The 20330-nt window shown below is 44.5% G+C and overlaps 2 protein-coding genes across 6 annotated transcripts in view; both read right to left on the reverse strand.

Annotated features, from left to right (window-relative positions):
• The window catches only part of BRAF (B-Raf proto-oncogene, serine/threonine kinase), an 84472-nt gene extending 83648 nt beyond the window's left edge, over positions 1–824 (reverse strand). For all 3 annotated transcript variants that reach the window (XR_012674819.1, XM_075158064.1, XM_075158077.1), the window contains exon 1: positions 413–824. Coding sequence is in view for 2 of the 3 variants with exons in the window: in XM_075158064.1 (XP_075014165.1) it covers positions 413–556 (144 nt within the window). In the remaining variant the exon portion in view is untranslated. The remainder of the gene's footprint in view (positions 1–412) is intronic.
• A 12718-nt stretch (positions 825–13542) lies between these two features.
• On the reverse strand, positions 13543–19030 carry MRPS33 (mitochondrial ribosomal protein S33). Of its 3 annotated transcripts, none has more exons than XM_075158102.1 (3): positions 18941–19030; positions 16078–16332; positions 13543–14357 (listed from the first exon to the last, which is right to left on the reverse strand). In XM_075158102.1, the coding sequence occupies exons 2-3, from the start codon at positions 16290–16292 to the stop codon at positions 14252–14254; spliced, it is 321 nt and encodes a 106-aa protein (XP_075014203.1). In that variant the 5' UTR covers positions 16293–16332; positions 18941–19030; the 3' UTR covers positions 13543–14251. The 3 variants fall into 3 exon arrangements, with proteins under 3 accessions (XP_075014203.1, XP_075014224.1, XP_075014214.1); XM_075158123.1 differs by lacking the exon at positions 18941–19030 and adding an exon at positions 18358–18749; XM_075158113.1 differs by lacking the exon at positions 18941–19030 and adding an exon at positions 18301–18749.
• Between the last annotated feature and the right edge of the window lie 1300 nt (positions 19031–20330).

Raw genomic sequence — 20330 nt, forward strand, 5'->3', positions numbered from 1 at the left:
CCCGGGGCGCCGCCTCCTCACGGCGGCATGGGCCGCCCCCGGGACAGAGCGGGCCCGGGCCCCGGGCGCTGCCTGCGGGCGCCGGGGGGGTGCGCGGCCGGAGCGAGGCCGCAGCGAGGCGCGGAGCCTCCTCGCCCCGACACTGCATCACCGGCGGCGGCCGGAGCGAGCGGCGCCCCCGCCGCCGGAGGGGGGAGGAGGCCGGGGCCTCCCCGGAGCGGGGATCCCCGCCGCCGCCGCCGCCGGCGGCCCGCTCCTCACCCTGCCCCGCGGGGCCCCGGCGAGCCCCGCGCCGCCGCCGCCGCCCCCGCCGGGCCCGCCGGCGGCCCCCGGGTGCGGGCCGGCCGGAGGGGGCGGGGGCGCGATCGGCGGCGGGGGGCGGGCGGCCGCTGCAGCCGCCGTGTGGCCTCACCTCCTCCGGGATGGCCGGGTCACCGCTGCCGCCGCTGCCCCCTGCGTAGCAGGCGCCGAGCGCGGGCGGCGGCGGCTCGGGCTCCATGTCCCCGTTGAAGAGCGAGGCCCCCTCCGCGCTGCTGCCGCTGCTCAGCGCCGCCATCTTGGATCGAAGCGCTGGGGCGAGGGAGGGGGAGGGGGGAGCCGCGTCCCCGCCGCCGGGACGCCCCCAGCCGCGACCCGTAGTGGGAGGGGGGAGGGGGGCGAGCGCAGATCCCGGCCAGCTCCCAGCGGCCCGCGCCACCGGGACGTCACGCCCGGCCCGTGACGTCACCCAGAATCGCCGCCGCGGCCACTGCGCATGAGCCGCCTGACGTCACCGGGAAACACCCTGACGTCACGGCGCGACCACCCGTCGCCCTGGGAACTCGAACGTGGGCTCGGGACCCGCCCCCCCGCCGCGGCCCCGCCCCCCTGCCGCCGCAGCGCCCCCTGGCGGCGCGGAAGCGCAGTCCGCGGCGCAGCGCGCTGCCCCGGCGGGGCCGGGCCCGGGGCGCGGGGGGCCGGTGGCGCGGGCGGGCCGGGGTCTGGCGGCCGGGCCCGGGGTCTGGCGGGCGGCGCCGGCGGGGCGGGAGCCGGGGGAGGCGGGCGGGAGCGCGAAGGCAGGAGGAGCCCCGCGCAGAGCCGGCGGGAGGGGGCTGAACACCATATGCCAGAGGGTGTGTGGCGGGGCCCACCACTGCCCGGCCTGCGGGTCCTTCCCAGCGGCCGCCCCAGCGACAGCACTGGGCACCCCGCAAACTGCGGGTGGAATAAAACCAGGACTAAGGTGACGGCAGGATTAAAATTGGAAACAACTGGGATCTTGCATACCGCGGGAGCTCCTGGTGTGCTGGAGCAGGAGCGCGGCGGAAGCGGTGGGTGGGCAGGGGAGGGAAGGGACTGCCAGGCCCCAGGACTGGCCTGGCGTCGTTTGACAAACAACGGCGGTGTGCCTTTGAGGTGAATCTTTATAAACACGTGCCATGCGACAGTGGCAGAGGTGCTGCCAAAAATCACATTTTCATCTGGAAATGTTGTGCCTACTCTAGTTATAGCTAAAATAATTGATTGCTAGAATTGATAAAACATCCTTATTTTTTCCATTGATAGCATTTTAGGCCCTGACCTGCCACAAGCTGGTGCTTTATTTATATATAGTGTTTCAAGTGAGTGAAGAGTCTGATCGTGAGCTCAGGAGAAATCGAGACCCCTTCCTTCTCCTCGTTAACACCTATCTCTTATCCTTTGGCCAGCGTTATCCAATCTGCAGGTTTGGGAGCAGATCCCAGTTTCCGAATACGCACGTCCATCCTGCCTGCACCTTGTCTGCATGACAGGACGTGCACCGCCTTCCCCCACAGCCTAGCTTACCGAGGAAAGAAGGTGGGCTCGCACAGCGGGACCAGCCATGGGCTTCAGTCCTCTGGTGCGAATGGCAGAGGAACCGGGGTGGTAAGTAGAGCGCACTGGGAAACGCCGCTTCTTCCAGCTCAGAAACGAGGAGGAGCTGGAGCTGGCAGCCACCACTGCCCCCCAAACCCTGCTCCCCCCATGTCCCCAGTGCCTGCAGCCATCTTCCCCCAAAGTGGCAGAGTGCTCCCATTTGAAGTAAAAAATTGACCTGTGTCATATCCCTGTATGCCACGCCCATTGAAATGCTGCTTACACACATAAAGCATTCACTAAATCAAGTATTTTAAGTTGCTTTCTTGCTGAAAAGGTCTTTATGATAAATACCAAATTGATAAAAGTATTTTAATGTATTGCAAAGAAAAGCTAACGTATCAGAACAGCAGCAGGATTTCAGAGAAGGTAAAGACTGTTCTATCACAACCTGATATATTTTATGGTAGTCAATTAAAATAGTAAGTTGAAACATGCAACTGCAAACATCCTTATCTTTGTTTTGCTTCAGCTGTGAATATGTAACCATACAACCTTTTCATGTAATAATCCTGATGACAGATTCGAGGTTTATATGTCACCTTTCACACTGGGGCCACTGGTCTGTAAAAGCATTTCAAATTCAGTTCGATACTGGCAGTGCTGTAACTGGTAAATAAATGCAGCATCAATTTACTGTATGGGCATAGCAAAAACATGATGAAGTCAGGAATAACAGCCCTGTGGTATGGGAACTTTGGGCATTAATTTAGCTGAGGGTCTTCCCTGTAGAGAGCTATGCAGTATTAAACACCTCCTGAACACAGATGAGAAATAAGCAAAATAATCCAGTTAATATTTAAATGGGTTTTAATTGATTATCTGAGATAGGAGCCTAGGTTTTCCTATGACTGGTGACCTGCAGTGCAGTCAACAAAAAGGCTGCACAAATATGTAAGAATCAAATGTACAAACTAAGCAGCTCGCCAAGTTTAGAGATTTCTCTTGAATAGCCATGTTAATGAAGAGGATAGTTATCAGCAATTCCTGCTATGCGATGGGAATGTGTAATGGTAATGAAAAGTGCACACAGACTCTGGAAAATAACACGTGCTGAGGACTAAACGGCGGGACAAATATCCCTGATCTTTGAAGGAAAAGGCAGCAGAGGTAATATGAGATGGCTCTCCCAGCACACAGCCTGTTTATGTTAAAGTAAAAGCCAACAGGGTAATGTGGGTTAACTAACAGAGTAAGTCCATTCGTTTCAATGACATTTATACCAAGGGATAATTTAGTCTCAATGTACAGAACGTAGTCATAGCCCTTGTTTTATTCCCCAAGCAATTATGTCCAGGGCATAACTCTAGAAGTGGAATTAGTAGGCAACTATCAATCTGTAACTTGTAATACCTTTCCCAATGCTTTTAGTAATCTTGTGTGCCTTTGTTCCTGAGCTTCTGATTTTTTCGGAAGATCTGCATTCATATAAAATATATTTGCTTGACTTTGTTACTTTGCTACCACCTGAACAGTTGCAATTCTAAACTCTAATATTGACAACTGATGACCAAAACTGGGAACACAGCAGAGTTACCACCTGAAATACATGAGATAGCTGGTACACTGTTTTTTTTTAAATGAAGAACAGAATACTATTTTAAAAGATATTTGTGTTGGAAGGAGACAGAAATCTACTATTTATGCTATACTTTCCTTTTGTTTTGGGGAATCCACACCTAGCGATAAATGGAATTTCCTACTTCTTTACATGGTGGCATCTTTGATCTCTGTGCTTAATCTATCGTGATGGAAGATAAATCATTGTTAACTGTAACTATTTCTTGGTGATATGAAATGCTTTCTACTGAGAATTGATGTCATCAACATTTACAGAGACTAGCTTTCATTATCAACATAGGTCAAAATCAAACTTATAACCCAGATGTGAAAGGCTGGTTTCTGCTATCAGATCCACAGGCCACTCTGTAAGGCACTGGCTGGTTGATTCCTACAATGCAGCACAGCCAGTTTATCTGGTATTGCAGCAGGTGATGCATACTTGCAAATACAAAACCTGCCACCTCCCATCAATCTCTTAGTTATGCACTGGGGTTGGATCCTCCTCGGAATTTTTTAATTTTAATTCAGATCAGAAAACAAGTCCAGCTGTTAAAAGACCCTTCAGCTAGATTGCCCACCATCAGAACATTTGTTTGATCTAATCCACACCTGAACTTCCAGAGAACAATATTTTAATGAGTCAGTAAAAAAGAGTTAGATGGCTACCTGACAGCAGCTGTCTCATTGTGAGCATTTGAACACGTCTTTATCCTTTCCTCCCAAAAAAGAATTAATCTTAATGAGGTGCTCCAAAACGAGAATGTCCAAAAGAGATATTAGATAAAACCTTGGTCTCATTTATGATATCCTTTCAATGGAAGACAGTATCTCAAAAAAACCCCAGCATTCCAGTTCCTTAATCAAAAAATTACATAATTTGCATATTGGTATGAGAATAGAAACTGATTTCTTTAAAGTAGTGTGAAAAGTCAACATATCTTAAACTCTGGATGTCTAAAGTGCCCTTAAAATTTTCCAAATTTCCAAAAACTTCTGAGCCTTTTCACACACTGAAAAAACAGTATTTGTCCCGTACATTGTAGCATTTGCGCTTGGCCCATGTACATTTGAAAATGCTGGATTAAATTCATTATAGATCTCCTAAAGTATGTTAAAATATATACGTCTCTTTTAAATGCTGTAGTATGAAGTGAAAGTGCACAACTTCGTGTATCTAAGGCAATGGTACTGTTTATATATCAGATTAATCCTCAGTCTTAACAGCGGAAATACAGATGTTCATGGAACACAGATACTAATGACAACAATTATGTTCCCTGTAATCTTGGCCAGAAAATATGAAGCAGAACAAAAATTAGGCTGTTGTCCGAGTTCAGTTGTTTTCTGATTACAAGTCAGAATAATACATACTTAAGAAAATTACTTTGCTCTCCAGGAAAAGAATGTTGAAGGTATTTTTTGAGGAAAGAACCCCAAGGTTTTTTTCCTTCACTTCTCTTTAGCACCATTATAGGTGTATTATCCCACTCACTTTAAGATATACTACACATCTTTTCATATTTCTAGGGATCACTGTCTGATTGCTCCAATGTAAGGCAATAGAGAAAGCAAGGCTGCTTGTTTGTTTGTTTGTGTGTTTGTTTATTTCTTTAAACCATTCCTGTACAGATCAGGTGTATTTTTTCCTTTGGTAGCTTCTTGAGAACTTCTAGTTCAGGAGATTTACCATTCTGTGACACTGCTGAACCTTAAACTTTCATACCTTCAGTGAGAAATTAGGTAATATTCAGGTGGTGGTTTGAACTTGGCAGCTGAACAATCTCATCTGTATTTTTTTCCAGTTCATGGAGACTTCATAGCTCTTTGCCTTTGAGTTAAATACCTGAGCAGAAGTGATGAGGATAGGTGGAGACTAGGAGAAAAAAGGAGGTAGGGAAAAAAGAAGAAAATGTGAATCCACGAGGTTCTTAACTCAGTTTTCATTCCACCATTAAAAGCAATGTTGATCTGACAAGCTTTCTTTTATATACAAATAATAATATATTCTGGATTTTCTTGTAATGATATTGGAAATATTTACATAGTTTTCACTTGATTCAAGCATAATTTACTTTAGAGTCATTGTTTATGAAACTGTTGCTCTTCTCTCCCTTAACCACAGCCCAGACCTTCAGAAAGTAAAAAGCAAAACATTTTCCTTTGGAGGCAGTCTGTGGGAGGCGGGGAGCAGGAAAGGTGATGGGACTGGGACATGGGAGTGACTCTGCATGTAGGTCCTTTCTGTATTCTGCACATTGTTTGGCATTGCAAGAACAAAATGCTAACCTGTTTCCTTCCTTGCCTTAGTAGTGACCTCATGGTCCAGCGATGCATGGGCTGCATCGCAGTGCTCTGCCTCTCTCTCTGCCTTCACTCGCGTACTAGCACGGGAAGCTGAGAAAACTACACGTTTTATTGAACACTAGTGTAAATACTGACAGATGTGGCATATAAGGAACCATTAAGAGAGAGCATGAGCCCTGAAACCACTATTAAGAGAACAGAAGTAGCAGCCAGTAGAAAAGGAGAGGGAGGAATAGGGCAAAAGATTAGATGGAGAGAGAACGTAGTAGAAGTAGACACTGGAGGAGAGGATGCGGCTCTCCTAGGAAATGAAAAACAGATGAAAATAGGGAAACAAAAAGCAGTAAGGAGCACTGATTTTCCTGCCTGATGTACTTTACTGAAACTGGGACCAAATCTCATGTTTGAAAAGATTAGTCAAGACCCTCCTGTTACCTTAGCATCCTTCGTCATTGCTTTAACGCATTCAGCTTGTTCAGATACCTGATTTCTGAGTCCTTTGTGTTGGATAGTGATAAGTTGATCAGCTTTAAGGATTAAATAGTTTTAGATTCCTCACATTATTATTACCATGTGAACAGTCACATTTCATGACTCGGAACCATCCCATTTAGGCACAAAAAACTGCTAACGTGATTGAGTGAGTTCCAAGAAAGGGTAAGAAAGGATACCACCTCAAACAAGTTATTTTGCTGTTCAGAAAATGACTGTTCAATTATGTTCCAGTCTTAGGATTTTCCTTCATAATATCCAGGCTAGCTGAGCTTCCCCTGGCCTGAATACCTGCTGTAATTTGATTCTCCAGCACTTTACAGACAGGTTGGTAATTCTCTACATCCCTGATCTAATAACAGTTTAGATAGGAACTGCACCTTTCAGTTTCTAGCCTCTTCACTGAGCAGAAAAAGTCCATTAGGGTTGGTATTTGCCTGGAGTAAGGAAACTTTAAGAGTCCAAAAAGGCTAAATCAATAATATGAATTAAATACAGAAACCGGAGCTTTGATGTGGGACAGAGAGAACCGATGGTGACCCATCATGGTTTTTCAGGGCAATACCCCACGTTGCTGGAGTTTTAAGAGTTATTGTTCTTCAGTGATAGGTCAAATAGGATGGATAACCTTTCTAAATGAATGCTTATATTGTAATAGACATACACACATCTTATATATTTAAACATAAGCGTCTTTTGCTGAGAGTCAGTATCACAGTTCATAATCCATCCTTGTCTTTTAATCCTCACTACTACCGAGACAACACAAGCCTCACAGACATTTAGTCTCCCCTATAAAGGCAAGCTTCCTGCCAAGCATGTGGGAATTAGGACAGTCTCTGAACCACGTTGCTATATTCTCATCGTTCCTGCGAGTATGCACTTGGCCAAAGGCAAAATTTCTGGTGCAATGGTCAATGGCCTCTCAACGTTTTTGATGCTGTGGATTGCTTGAAGCTTGCAGTTATGCTAAAGGCCCTCGGATGTGGTTATTCCTTTTTAATATAATATGACTTCTCTCTCCAGAAGACACATTTGTTTTGGTAAATGAAGACAATTTCTGTTACCCCTCCCCGGGGGAATTCTGCAAGGCTCCAGCTTAGATCTTCATTTTATCTTATTTTTAAGTGGTTTGCATGCCTAGTCAATACCCTACTATCTGTCCTCAGAGGGTGTTAATGTTTATTAATAAACTTGATGATGCTATCAAACAACTCGAGTTTGAAAATAGAGACACATCACACTGTTGGCTGTATTGGTGTCAGGCAATGGAGCAGTATTTTGGCAAACATCACAGCATGTAAGCAGAATGACTAAGTGCAAAAGCAGAAAAATAAAGACGCTGCAGTGTTAACTTTCTACTTGTCAGTAACAACTCTGACATTCCCTAGCCTAATTAATACTTTTCAGTTTATGCTGTTCATTCAAAAAGCATTTGTGAAGTTTAGAGCTTGTGAACAACACTTACCTGCACATCAATTGCACCAAACAGACCCAGGAAGACAGCCAAGAAATAACACACGCTGCCTCACACGCAGCCTGCATATGAATCGCCTACCATCCACCCATGCAAGAAATGTCATCTGTCTAGGTGGCATCTGCGCTGCCTCACTCACGTGCTCCTCTCCGAATGTGCCAGTTTGAACAAGCCAGCTGAACACCGCTTAGGGTTGGAGCCTGTATGTAAATGCTCCTGTGCCTACAAACTAAATGCAATGCTAAGTAACATCAGCTGAAACATCAGTCATATCTCTTTTACTTAGATAAAAAGCCTGCATAAACTCTGACATCTTAGAAATAAATTAAAAAATAAAAAAACATATAATAAACGTCTCTGTTAACTAGCCAGTTCAATACTGAATGCAATACCCTCACACCTTTCAGATCATCTCTGTCATTGCCTACTGCTCCCCCAGAAATATTCTGAGCAGCAGCTTGATGCTGCCTGTCGCACACAGACTCCTTCGCATGCAAGTATAGAAATTAGAAATGTTGCACCTTGTCCTTAATAGCTGCTGGTTGTAAATAAGACAGCATCACCCAGATGTCAGCCCAGCACACTTCGGCCGTACCGCTCCAGCCTCTCACTGGATGAGGCTTTCCTCAAGCCACCTGCAGCTCTCTTCTCCACAGAAACCAATGCATTGTACCCAGACAGCCTAATATTATTCTGATCAACGCCGAATATCACTGGGGAAGAAGCTGTTCCACGCATAAGCATGACAGAGTCTCTAGAGAGATGTTGTTTCATCAGTCCTGTCCTGAACAGACCACTGTCAGTCAAAAGCTAAAGGGGACTACAACCCTGTACGCCGGCATAGGATTTACCTAGCTGTTACGCGAGGTAAGTCCCATTGGTACCAGTTGGAGATACTCAATACTCACACAGCTTCTGAAGTTAGACCACTTCCATAGCTGCTTGAATCTGGAATCACATTTTAGACATTCAGTTCTGAACGTTGGGGGCCGAGTAACCCCGTTCATTTTTATCCAGGCAAGGCTGTAGTGGAAACTGAGGAATGTGATGCCTTTGCAATTATGTATTTGCAGCGACACACCATTGCATGTGGCAGTAGAATGGCTTTTAGACTTTCTGGACCTCAGGTGGTTTTTGCTCCTAATACCATTAAAAGCCTATTTACTGAAACAGCTCATAAGGCAAACATCAGACCCGCAGAAACAACAACTGAAGTGGGAGAGACCCTCTGAACTCCATGAAATATTTACAAACAGCTTTAGGAGCCCTGGGATGAAGTAAAGTGCTTCCAAGCACAGACAGAAAACCTAATGGATATAAAAATCCTTTTTTAGCTCTTGGTGAAATTTGTTTTCACAGACCTAGCTATGATAGGAGAAAATGTATGAGGTCATCCAGCCTGCCATCTCCTCTTCCAGGAGAGAAGTGGTCCCTGTGCTATGTTTTTAACACTTGGCTCAGCCTAGTTCTGCCTGTCTCGGACAACAGAAGCCGAACCCACTTCTTGGGAATCTTCTCAATTTTTCTAAATATTTCACTTTGTGGAATTTTCCCCAGTATTCCACCCAGAACAATTCAACGCCGTAGGTATAAAGACACTTCAATGTCATGATTGTTATCCTGTTGATTTCATATTTATCCCCTTAGACAATCCTAAATAATTTCTCAGCCAGCGTGGTGGTGATGTCCCTCTAACATCTGTCTACAGCCACGCTCCTCGCCATTTGGACACACTGTAGCTGTGCTCTGCTGTGACTGAGCCTTCACAAGCAAATTCTTTCAGATATTTTCATGTCTGTTCCTTCCTCTCTGTACTCAAGACATTATCATTACCCTTGAGGAAAAGGACAAGGAAAAAGTGAAGAGGAGAAAGAAGTGAAGAGACTAAAATGCCTTTCTTCGTGCTACCCTAGCTGTGCAGGCACAGGAAGATCCATCTAAATATCTGGCCCACCAGGCTTTATGATAAAGGTATTGTTCAAGATGATTAAGAGAGAGAGTCCTCTTGAAGGATTTTGTTTCCAGGATCTACTCCCAAGGGATTGTACAAGAAGTGTCACAATCAAACAGTTACAGAGGAGAACTGAGTTTAAAGGAACCGATCAGCGATCCCCATAGCACTTGTTTTCTTCGCGTATTATCCTTTGTGCTTTAAAAGAAAGAAAAAACACACAAAACAGTCATTCCCTCATCAAAGCAGCCTTTCAGATTCGTGAAGCTTTTCCAAAACATACAGACTTTGTTGATTGTTGTTTTTTAAAATGATCCTAAAATGGCCTTCAAACTGAAAGTGGTAGAGGAATAGGTACACAGATACTTTAAAATTTCAAAAATATATACAATTTAAGGAACATCTATGATTTTTTTTTTAATTTTTACTTTCTGACCAAATCAAGTTTTTTTTCAGCATTTGAAGTCTCTATCATCTAAAGCAGAACAATGGACACAGTAACTTATCACAGCTTATTTTATGTGTTAAAAATGTCATCAACTGTTGCATATAATCATCTCTCTGAAATAAAGGTCTGAAATAAGCAGAGGTACAAGTCCTCCCATAGCCAGACTAAGCTGCTCTTTACACAAGGTTCTCCTGGGGTAAATTCCCGTCCAAGAAGCAGCTTACCCTCATGACACTATTCACTGAGAGATCATTATTCTAATTTTACTCTTGAGGAAACGTAGGCAAGTAAGACAAAGCATTTGTCTAAAACCGTAGAGTAACTCAGGTGCATTCTGCTGACCTGTGTAAACTCAGAGCGTTGCTTTAATAAGTAGAATAAACTCTTTCCACATTAGGAGAAACTTTTTTCAAGTTAATACTTTCCTGAGCAGAGCACATATATTTTAACACACTGGTACCTTTGCCAGAAGGCAAGACGGCTTTTTTTTTTTTTCCTTCCACCATTACAAAATATGGTCATATGCAAGTGAACTTCTGCAGGACTTTCAATAGTAACAGGTTCCAGCAATAGCTGCGCTCCCTATAGGATATATACAGCAAGTGGGTCAGCCTGTTTACAAAATAACTGGTGACTGTCAAGGCAGTACTTAGCAGCTATGACTATGTTATACCAGAGTATAATTAAAGACACACATAGTTAAAGCACTGTAAAATAAGGAAGCAGTGGCACTTAATAAAGTTGTTCAGGATTGGGAAGAGGTTAGGGTTTTGACTCTCAGTTAGTCCCTTGGAGATCAGCTAACCAGGTTTATTCCGATCAAGAATTGAAACATCCATCTAAACATCTGCTGAGGACAGTCAGCTCGCACCCTCAGGAAAAGAGTGAGTTTTGTAACAAAACACAGTAGAGTTTGAATGGTGAGAAGAATCATTGTAAGGGGAAAACCAAAAATAAAAATCTAATTGAACTTATTTGTACATTAAATGGATACACCACTATACCAATAGCTGTATAAAGTGTAAGTCTTCCCATTCTTACCCCTCAGAATATCCCTGAAACTCTCCTTCCCCTCCTAAATACACATACTGCATTAATACCTGGCATGATGTTTCAGGATTGACTTCCAGTTTGTCTAGACCCTGTGATTCACGCCGTCTTCTTCAGGTAATGTCTATTCCTAAATGACAGAGCACGAGTCAGAAGGGAGGTAGGAAAGTGCCTCCTTCTATCCCAGCTATGGAGAGGAAAAGGCTGTATTTTCTGGAACAAAATAGTTATGCTAACACTATCAGCAATGGATTATCCTAATACTAGGATACACTCCAATAATGGCTGAATCATTGTTATTTTATGGTGAAGTCTCAGGGGAGGGGAAACAGTAATTTTTGAGAAGACCTAGTTCTAGCGAATGAGTACTACAGAAGAAAGATCATGAAAAATTAGGTAGAGGAACCTTCCTTGTACTTAAACTGCTCTTTTTAAAAGTTACCGTTTTTTCACTCCATCCACTTTGCTTTTGTAAACACTGCGAAGAAAAGATGAAAACCAATAATTCACTATCCATGTTTCACATATGCTTACTTTACAGGCACTTCCGTCCATTTCTCTCCCTTTTTGGATGTGCTGCTGTATCTTCCCGAAGTATGTTCCCAGGGTGATGCTTTGATTTTAGAGCAGGTTTGCTCTGGCAGGTTGCAGACAAAGGGGATCGTTATAGATGACTAGCCAAACAAGCCCTTCGCTTTCCTGCTCATGACAGGAACTTCTGAAACTCCACAAACAGCTAGGTGGCTTGGAGCAGACAAGGAAGAACAGATCTGATTCCCAAGCCTAATTGTCTAATATCACACTGCTGAGCCCGTATCTGTGTCTAGCAAGGTGGCACACTAAGATACAGAATACCTGTAGCATTCACTGCCTTCAGTAGGCTCTGTAGATCCTCAGTCCTTAAGTAGGCTACATGTGGATTCAGAAGCATAATCGTGGCCAATCATACTGTATAAGTATTTTATATATCATTATATATGTACTCATAACCAGGTCTGCCCGCACATACAAAGTTTAAGGCCATGCATATTTATTTTTACTGGAGCAGGACCATAATTCACTTTTTGATGCATGCACACTTTCTCTCTCTTGCATGTTTATACTGTCAAAGCTTTAAGTGTTTCAGAGCAACAAAAAAGATGCTGTTGATTTTTCATTTTAAATTGCGGGGAAAACATTTTTATTGATCTTTGGTTTAATTTTAGAAGACATCAAGTTCTTGTTGACAAAGCAATGCAAGTACCATCACCAGCTGTCCAAAGCTGCCGCAGTAGTTGTGCTGGAGAGGTTCAGAACTGGTCTTTCTCTCCACCGAAACAAGCAACTGAGCAACTTCATCCCTCACAGCCACAGCCAGAAACAGTCAGGCAGCAGCAACCTTCCTGCTCGGGCAATTCCCTCTCCTACCCAGTACACGGCTCCATGCCGCTCTTCTTCCTGAAGAGGAATTCAAGGGAACCAGACCGCTTCCCCTCGGCTGCACACACGTGTCCAGAACCAGGTACTTCCCAGAGGGCCCATCGCAGGCTCTGTATACTTCGGTACCAGAGGAGTCACAACCCATAGACAACACGTAGAACACGAAAGTGCCATAGGCACATTAGAGTTGAGCAAAAGCTGTAAGTTACTAAAAGGATTTTAAATTAGAATAAGAGAAACTTGCCACTACAGTACAGAGCAGATATATACTTTACTAACTTCTACAGCATTTTGTTGACTGTGGTAAGACCTCAGGCGCTTCTCCTGCAACACTGCGGATCTCCTGAACTCAGCTTCTCTTATAGCTTAGAAAGCCAGGTAACACTTGGTAAGGATACTGAACAAGAACTGCACAGCTCACCAGAAACACCTTTAATGCAATCAGAACCTCTTCAATTAATAACCTTGGTAAAGCAGAGTGGTTGAGCTGTTACAAGCTTATGTAGATCCATTGATTTCAATGATCAGACAGATCCCTTCAAATACTTAAATTTGAACACGCTTGGTTTAGAAATGTCAGTAGGTTAGCACTGCTCCCTACTCCAGAACGCCTCCGCATGCAGAATCAAGCATACCCCAGGCTAACTGTGCAAATACTTTCTGCTCCAGTCCTCTACATTTTTAATAGCTCTCCTTTACTACCTCAAGGATATTCCTCTAAGCTTACATGGTCTGGAAATTAAAAGATGCTGTTTCAGGGCACACACAGGCAAGATGCACATGTGGCCAGGCAGAGCAGCACAGCTGCATTCTCTACTTTCCTGTTCCCTGACAGGTAAGAATGGTAGATGTATGCTATCATTAATATTAGCAACACTGAAGAAGCCTAGCCATAAAACCACAGGAAAACCGTTCATCACCTTATGAAGTACTTCATATGTGTCCTCCAGGCAATCAAAATAAATTCAAAATTATTTTATTACAGTAAACTGAAATATTGTATTTTAATTAGTAGGGGGTCTCAGTCTGGAAAACAGTTTAAGCCTTCATATTTCAGCCTCTTCAGTAACTAAATATTCAGGGTACAATGAGAGTGCTGTGGGCAGGCAATGGACCATGAAGTATTGTCCAGTGCAAAATGCAGAACAATAGATTCTAAAAGCAACTTATAAAACCCCCACAAAACACTACAGCTACCTGAAGTGAAACTCATTATAACAGGCAAGATGACAAGCAGCAGTAGAAGCAGGAAACCTTATTTTTTTGTGGCTACATGCAAAACAGTGTTAATATTAATCCAAGAAAGTAAAACAGACAATGAAAACCAAACAATTTTCCAGATCCAGAAAAACTGAAACAGCTACAGGTGTTTACAAGAAAAACACTGAGCACTTGTTTTTTACTATTGTTTTTACTACTTGGGTAAGAGAGGGCTCTGACAAACTAATGTGCTCCAATATACAGTACATTTAAACTACAGAAGTTAAAAACCAATAAAACCACAAAGACCCAAGCGCACTCCCAAGGTGGACTCCAGTATTTCACAGTGTGTTTCTTGTGCCCCACACGCAGCTCACATGCCAAGCCCTCTCCAGCTGGGAACAGAAAGCCTGGGTTACAGCTGTTCTCCAGCATTTCCAGAGTAGTTTGTTATATTGTCCAAGAGGCACTATTTCTTCTTGAGAGCTCTCTTTCCTTCCCCCTTCTTTGGTTTTTCCTTCCCACGGAGCTTTTTCAATCTCCTCATCTCCTCCTTAAAGTCCTGATGCTCATCCCTAGATGGAGGAAGAGAGAAAAAGGCTTACTCTATTTCTTGAAATACCTAGATGTGAAAGGTTCTTTGAACTATATGATAATGAAAAAACCCTCAAAAGTTTTTTTAACAGCGAAGACCATACTGAAACTCACAGCATTACTGCTAGCAGTAATTTCAGACGGAATAACGTGAAAGATTTCCGCTGGTACTTTCAGAACTAACAAAGTTGCTCTTTTCAGCAACAAATGGTGTGTGCATATATATATTATTTCCATTGCATTTATTGATCCACTGTGTTTAAATGAGCAGTAACATATAAAAATCGACAAGAGACAAAAATGAGAATTTCCCTCTTCTCGTCTAGATCAGCAGTCTAGCAATACCACGTTGTGTTTCTGTGCTAGATACCAAGTTCAGGTCATTAGCTTCTAAGAAAACATGGGCATGCTGAGCAGTAATTACAATACATGACACCCCTCTCAGGTGACTTCAAGAATGAGTTATCAAGAAAGCATCAGCTACTGCTAGAATTTTAATAGGAGAATAAAACAGGAAGGAGGATAAAGAGGCTGGCAGAGATAATGAATCCTCAATAATGTTCTAATAAATTCTATTTAATCTCTGTCCCTGTATTTTTCAGTGCGAAGGTATTTTTCAAAAGTCACAACTGCATCCTAAGTGGCCTAAGATTGCTGCATTGCTATACAACTTTTCTAAAAAAGAAACAAAAAGCTTGCGAGTTATTATCGGGCCCTTTTACTCTAAGACACTTCATTACATATTTCTGACCAGCAAACCTGATCCTCTACAAGCTCTCTCTATACAGAACAGCTAGAGAAGGAACTTGAGATTAGGAGGGGAAAGAGAAGAGTAAAGAACATTACCATGTGGTTGAGGCTTTCTGTGTCAAGAAACAGCTATTCTAGGAAGTGTTTGCATGCCCACCTAAACCAAGAGCATCCTGGAGGCAAACCCTGATGGCTAGCATTGTGATACTGGCAACAGAAATTAATCTGTTTTGACTTTACAGGGTTAGCAGCCTCACTTTCAAGGAATTTCTTTAGCGCTACCTGACTGAAGTCAAAGGATTGCATTTGACTCCTGCTGATGTTCTTTAGAAGTGCAGTTTTTTCCTACCTGAGACTGTGGAAATTCTTTCAGAAATTAGACAACTGGTTTGGATGAAGCTGGAATTAACAAGGCTATTAAAACCACATTTGAATTTAATTTAACTTAATTTATTTTAAAGGATAAAAAGCCCCTCCAGCCTAACACAGACTTTCCTTCTCTTCTAAATTTCACTTATTAGCTGTTGAATGATTGAGAAATATATGGTAAGACTGTCTCAGTGCAATTTTCGTGTTAAGGTAACATCACCTTTTGTAGCACATTCATTTGCCATATTCAGAACTACAGACCCATCTCTTGCCTATGAGAAAGCTCTCTTTCCTTCCCTGCAAAGCCAAAGCAAGAACTATTTCTTATATAACTGCTTGCCCATAACTACACCTAAAGTCTTTCTCACATAAGGTACTATTTATGGTAAAAGTTACTTAGATATTAGTCACTTATTTTACTCTCCTTGCCCAATCAAGTGCAACAATCAAGTGCATACTTCCATATGCACCATATTCTGAACTAAACCTTTTTCCATGTTTCTGTAAAAAACTGTAAAAAAACTCACACCCATTCCTTTCCCATCTCCAGTCCTGCTCCCACCCTAAACGCACAGAGATTACCTGTAGAGACCAAAGTAACGGAGTTTCTTCATAAGGGCGTAGTAGGTGTTGTGAGGAGGATACCAGCTGTAGACCTCCTTCTGCTTGGCCAAAGGCTGCTCACTGAATAACTTCACTACTTTCATAGATTTTGAATCAGTTGGCCTGACAACTTCTCCGAATATCTGAGCACTCAGCCGGGCCATTCGAAGGGCATAATTGGAAACATTGGACATCTCCCAAGGAAGAGTGGGCACACACAGAAGACGGACCTTCCTGCAAAAGGAAACACAAAAGAGCCACAACTCTGAAATGATTGAGTATTGCAAGCTATCCCAAAACTAAGGCAAACAAAACAACTCATTGTACACTGATCACATGTTTGAAGTCATGTATTCCTGCCATGAAATAAGTCTAATTCTTAGTGCATAAACCTGCATATAAACGATGTCTACACTAATTCAGGAACAATTAGCAGCCTAACTAGGACACTACAGACAGCAATACGGACTATAAAACTACCCACACTGAACCACAATTTACCATGGCTAGTTTATTAGCACATCCCACTTAGCTTGCTTAAGGCTAGCTTTAAACTCCAGTCACAGGAACAATCACAGTGTGAACTCTGCCAAAAACAGTGCCCACTGTGATGCCTCTGACTTATATGAGCACAAAAGACACCACTTAAACATACTGAGGAAGCAACCTGGAAGTTTTTCTCATGAAAATATCTCACCCCATTTAAAACAGTATGAATGTTGTTACAGTCCATCTAGCAACAACAGCCTATTAACTGTATAAATAAATAAAATAAATCATGTTTCTCTACACGAATCACACAAATCTTTTCCATATCAACTCCCTTCCCTTGATCATTGCCATCAGCTTTTCCTCCATTCTCTTTTCAGTCTCCTGATATCTATTCTTCTTAGGAAAGAAATCATTTCCCCACACCAGATTCTTTTTTCCAAGAAAATCCCACAACAGCAGCTTCCCATTCACTTTCAGCCACCTCCCACCTAAAAACACCTCTGCAACAAAAACATTCTGCGGGCAAAACCGTCGTTATTACGCCACCAGAGACAACATCCACACTCTCTTAAAAGAGAGCTTTCCTACCCCTCCCCATTTTTTCCTCTTCTTTGCATCTTTACTCTTTCTTTGCAGAATGGGATGTAATGAACAAGAATAAGAGTCCCATAATCCTGTACTTGAAGCCGTATGTTGCCTGTACTGTGCCTGTTTGAGCAAGTGATGACATAAATCTCCAGAGAAATTAAGCGGGGTTTGTTCAAGTGCACTACACTTACTTAAGTTTAAAATTCTTGTTTTAAGGAGTATTGCACAGCTGATTCCAGAAGATGAATATAAAAAATTAAAGAGCATGGAGCAGGGACAAGAGTAATCAGCAGGACAGGGCTGAGCTGATTTTACTATGATAACAGGGAACCTGTTGTTTAATAACATGAATCTGAAGTATTCATAACCTCATTTACATACATCTGCCCACTGGAGGACCTGATGTACAACCGTCTACTCTGATTTACTCCTGTTAGCACAGCACTAGAAAGGAAGCAGGAAAAAAATCAAGCATGAAGACAATACAAGCAATCTGAGTCAAAAAGAATAATGGAAAGAGTAATAAAAGGGAAGGCAAAGTGTCAAAGACTTCAAGTTAAGGCAGCAGGCCTGATGTAAGAAGATAGAAGCTTTTAAATGATCGCAGGGCAGCACTTCAACTTTAGCATCTACTACATGGGGGAATGATCACTAAGTCTTGCTAAATCATCCATTTCAGAACGGCCAGTCCTAATTCCTATGTTCAGAGGTAAAGCAACAAATTGTCCCCAAAACTCTTCATCACATCATCACTCTGAAAATATCACCAGACTCAATTCAAACATGAAGCTTGCTTAATCTCTTCCAACTGCAGCCTTAAAATGAAAATGCCTTTAGCTCCTAAACGATGCAAACCAGTGGTCTGAGGGACCTGCCTTTCACTTCAGCATCGCTAAAGGAATCTAAATAGCCCAAGCCAAGGCTGGAGACCTCTGTTAATCCTTGCCAGTCTAAGAACGTTTAAGAAATGAGAAAGGCGAAGGCTACAAACTCCCAAGTGCCAGAGCTATCCAAAGCCTGTTTTAGGGCGACCTCCGATTCCGTGAGATGCCACCAGAACAGTTTTGTTCTTGTCACTTACAGCGATGGTATTTTCAGGATCACCTACTGATAATTACACACCTAAACCAAAAGCAAAACCACCATGCAGTGCTGCTTCTTCACCTGCTCCCCACTCACTACTGCTACTCGAAGCCTTGCTTTCCCATTCTAGGCCGGGTTTTTTCTTCCCAATCCGCTAGCTTGTCTCAGGCTGCTTCCTTCCCATTCAGTATACGCCAGGACAACTCTGTTTCTAGAATTATTTTTGATTTTTCCATGACCACATGGGGAAGGGAAGGTTGCCCCCGGGCCATCACCCAAGCCCGGCACGGCCCAGCGCAGCCCTCCTGCAAAGCCTCTCCCCTCCGGCTCCGCCGCCTTGCTTCCTTCCAGGAGGGCACGCGTGGAAACCCATCAGCGGGTGGCTGCAACCGCGCCTCGGGGTAACTGCCGCCAGCGGCTCCCCGGTGACAGAGGCCCGCGCTACCCGCGGGGCCCGAGATCCCGCCCCAGGGCCCGGGAGGCGGCGCAGGCTCGGCCGAACCTCACCGGGCGAGCGCCCGGCGCCTGTGTCCGCCCTTTCGGGGCGCTGCGCACAGCCCCATGCCCCGCTCCCCCCCGCCAAGGAAGGCGAGAGCGGGCAGCCGTGCCCCTGGCCGCCGCTCACCCCTCCGCCCGGCCCGGCCCGACCCCCACCCCCCCGGCAGCGACCCAGGCTGACCCGCGGGCTGAGCGGCGCGGCGCGGCGCGGCAGTGCCGGAGGGCGGCGGGGAGGGCGTTCACGGCGGCGCATGCGCCGTAGCTTCCCCGCCGAGGCGTCGCGGCGGGTGACGTCGGCCTCTGTGAGGAGCGGGGCGGGGCGGCCGTTGGGGAGCGGGGCGGCCGTTGGGGAGCGGGGCGGCCGTTGGGGAGCGGGGCGGCCGTGGGGGAGCGGGGCGGCCGTGGGGGAGCGGGGCTTGCCGCCTGCCCGCCTGCCCCGAGCGGCGTAGCCCGGGTGGCTCCACGGTCTCGCCGGGGCCCGCCTGCCCGAGCGGACCTGTCTCCTGGGTCCCAGCACCGAGTGGCCTTTTGTCGGGGTGCTCGCAGGCAATGCAGGTCGCCTGCCCGCGCCTCGTGGTCACTCACCCTCATGCAGCCTGGTGTAGTGGAAGGTGTCCCTGCCCGTGGCAGGGTGGGTTGGAACTAGATGATCTTTAAGGTCCCTTCCAACCCATTGTTATTCCTTAGTCCTTCCTTGGTTAATTTTCTGTCACTTTTTTCATGCTCACCGTGGGAGGATCAGCGTCGTGGCCTAGGCACCCCTATCGCATCTCTTGCCCTTTTTGAACATTGGCATGATCTGCTGTTAATTTCCTTCATATTCCAAGTTTTATTAAAAATTAACAGTCCTGGGATTTCTTCAGCCAGTTCTTCAAAGATTGTTACACAAAGGTTTTCTAGATACCGTAAATTTAAAATGCTGCTTCTAGTAGAGATTGTTTACCATCTTCATTACTCACTAATGGACTGAAAAGTGCTGCTTTTTTTGACTAAAGTGCCTCTTCCTTAATCTTTCTAAGGAAGGAATAGAAGTGTTTACCTTTTCTGCCACTTCAGTGCTATTTTACCACCTCTATCTAGTCATACACCTCGGCATTATTGCAATCCCCATTTGACTGTTTGTAGTCACAGCACTCATGCATTTTCTGTAGTCTTCGTTTTTTGTATACTCCAGAACATGTTTTCCTATATTTTTGCCTTTCCACATTGTTCTATACTTTTTCCACATTGTTCTACACTTTTTGACTGTGGAGTAAGATCATAAGAATTCTCATTTACATATCTATCTCTATTTTTGAATCGTATTTTTCTCATCATTTCTCTCATCTTGGTGGAGATGGTAGTCTTTCTGAAGCGTCTCTGTGTGTGTAGGAGAGTATTTCCCTGGCTGGGACTGTCCTTTTTCGCTTGTTACAATCAAATTGTGATTGCTGGCTCCTAAGCAACCACCACTTTTTTGTCCCATGATTAAATTGTTTAAACGTTATGAGTTCCAAAATACTTACTCCATATAGACTGGAATAACTTCTGTCATAGAAAATAAGTTTTAGAAAATCTAAGGAGACATGGCT

The sequence above is a fragment of the Calonectris borealis genome, chromosome 1 (genome assembly GCF_964195595.1).
Source record: "Calonectris borealis chromosome 1, bCalBor7.hap1.2, whole genome shotgun sequence".
In the NCBI taxonomy this organism is placed as follows: domain Eukaryota; kingdom Metazoa; phylum Chordata; class Aves; order Procellariiformes; family Procellariidae; genus Calonectris; species Calonectris borealis.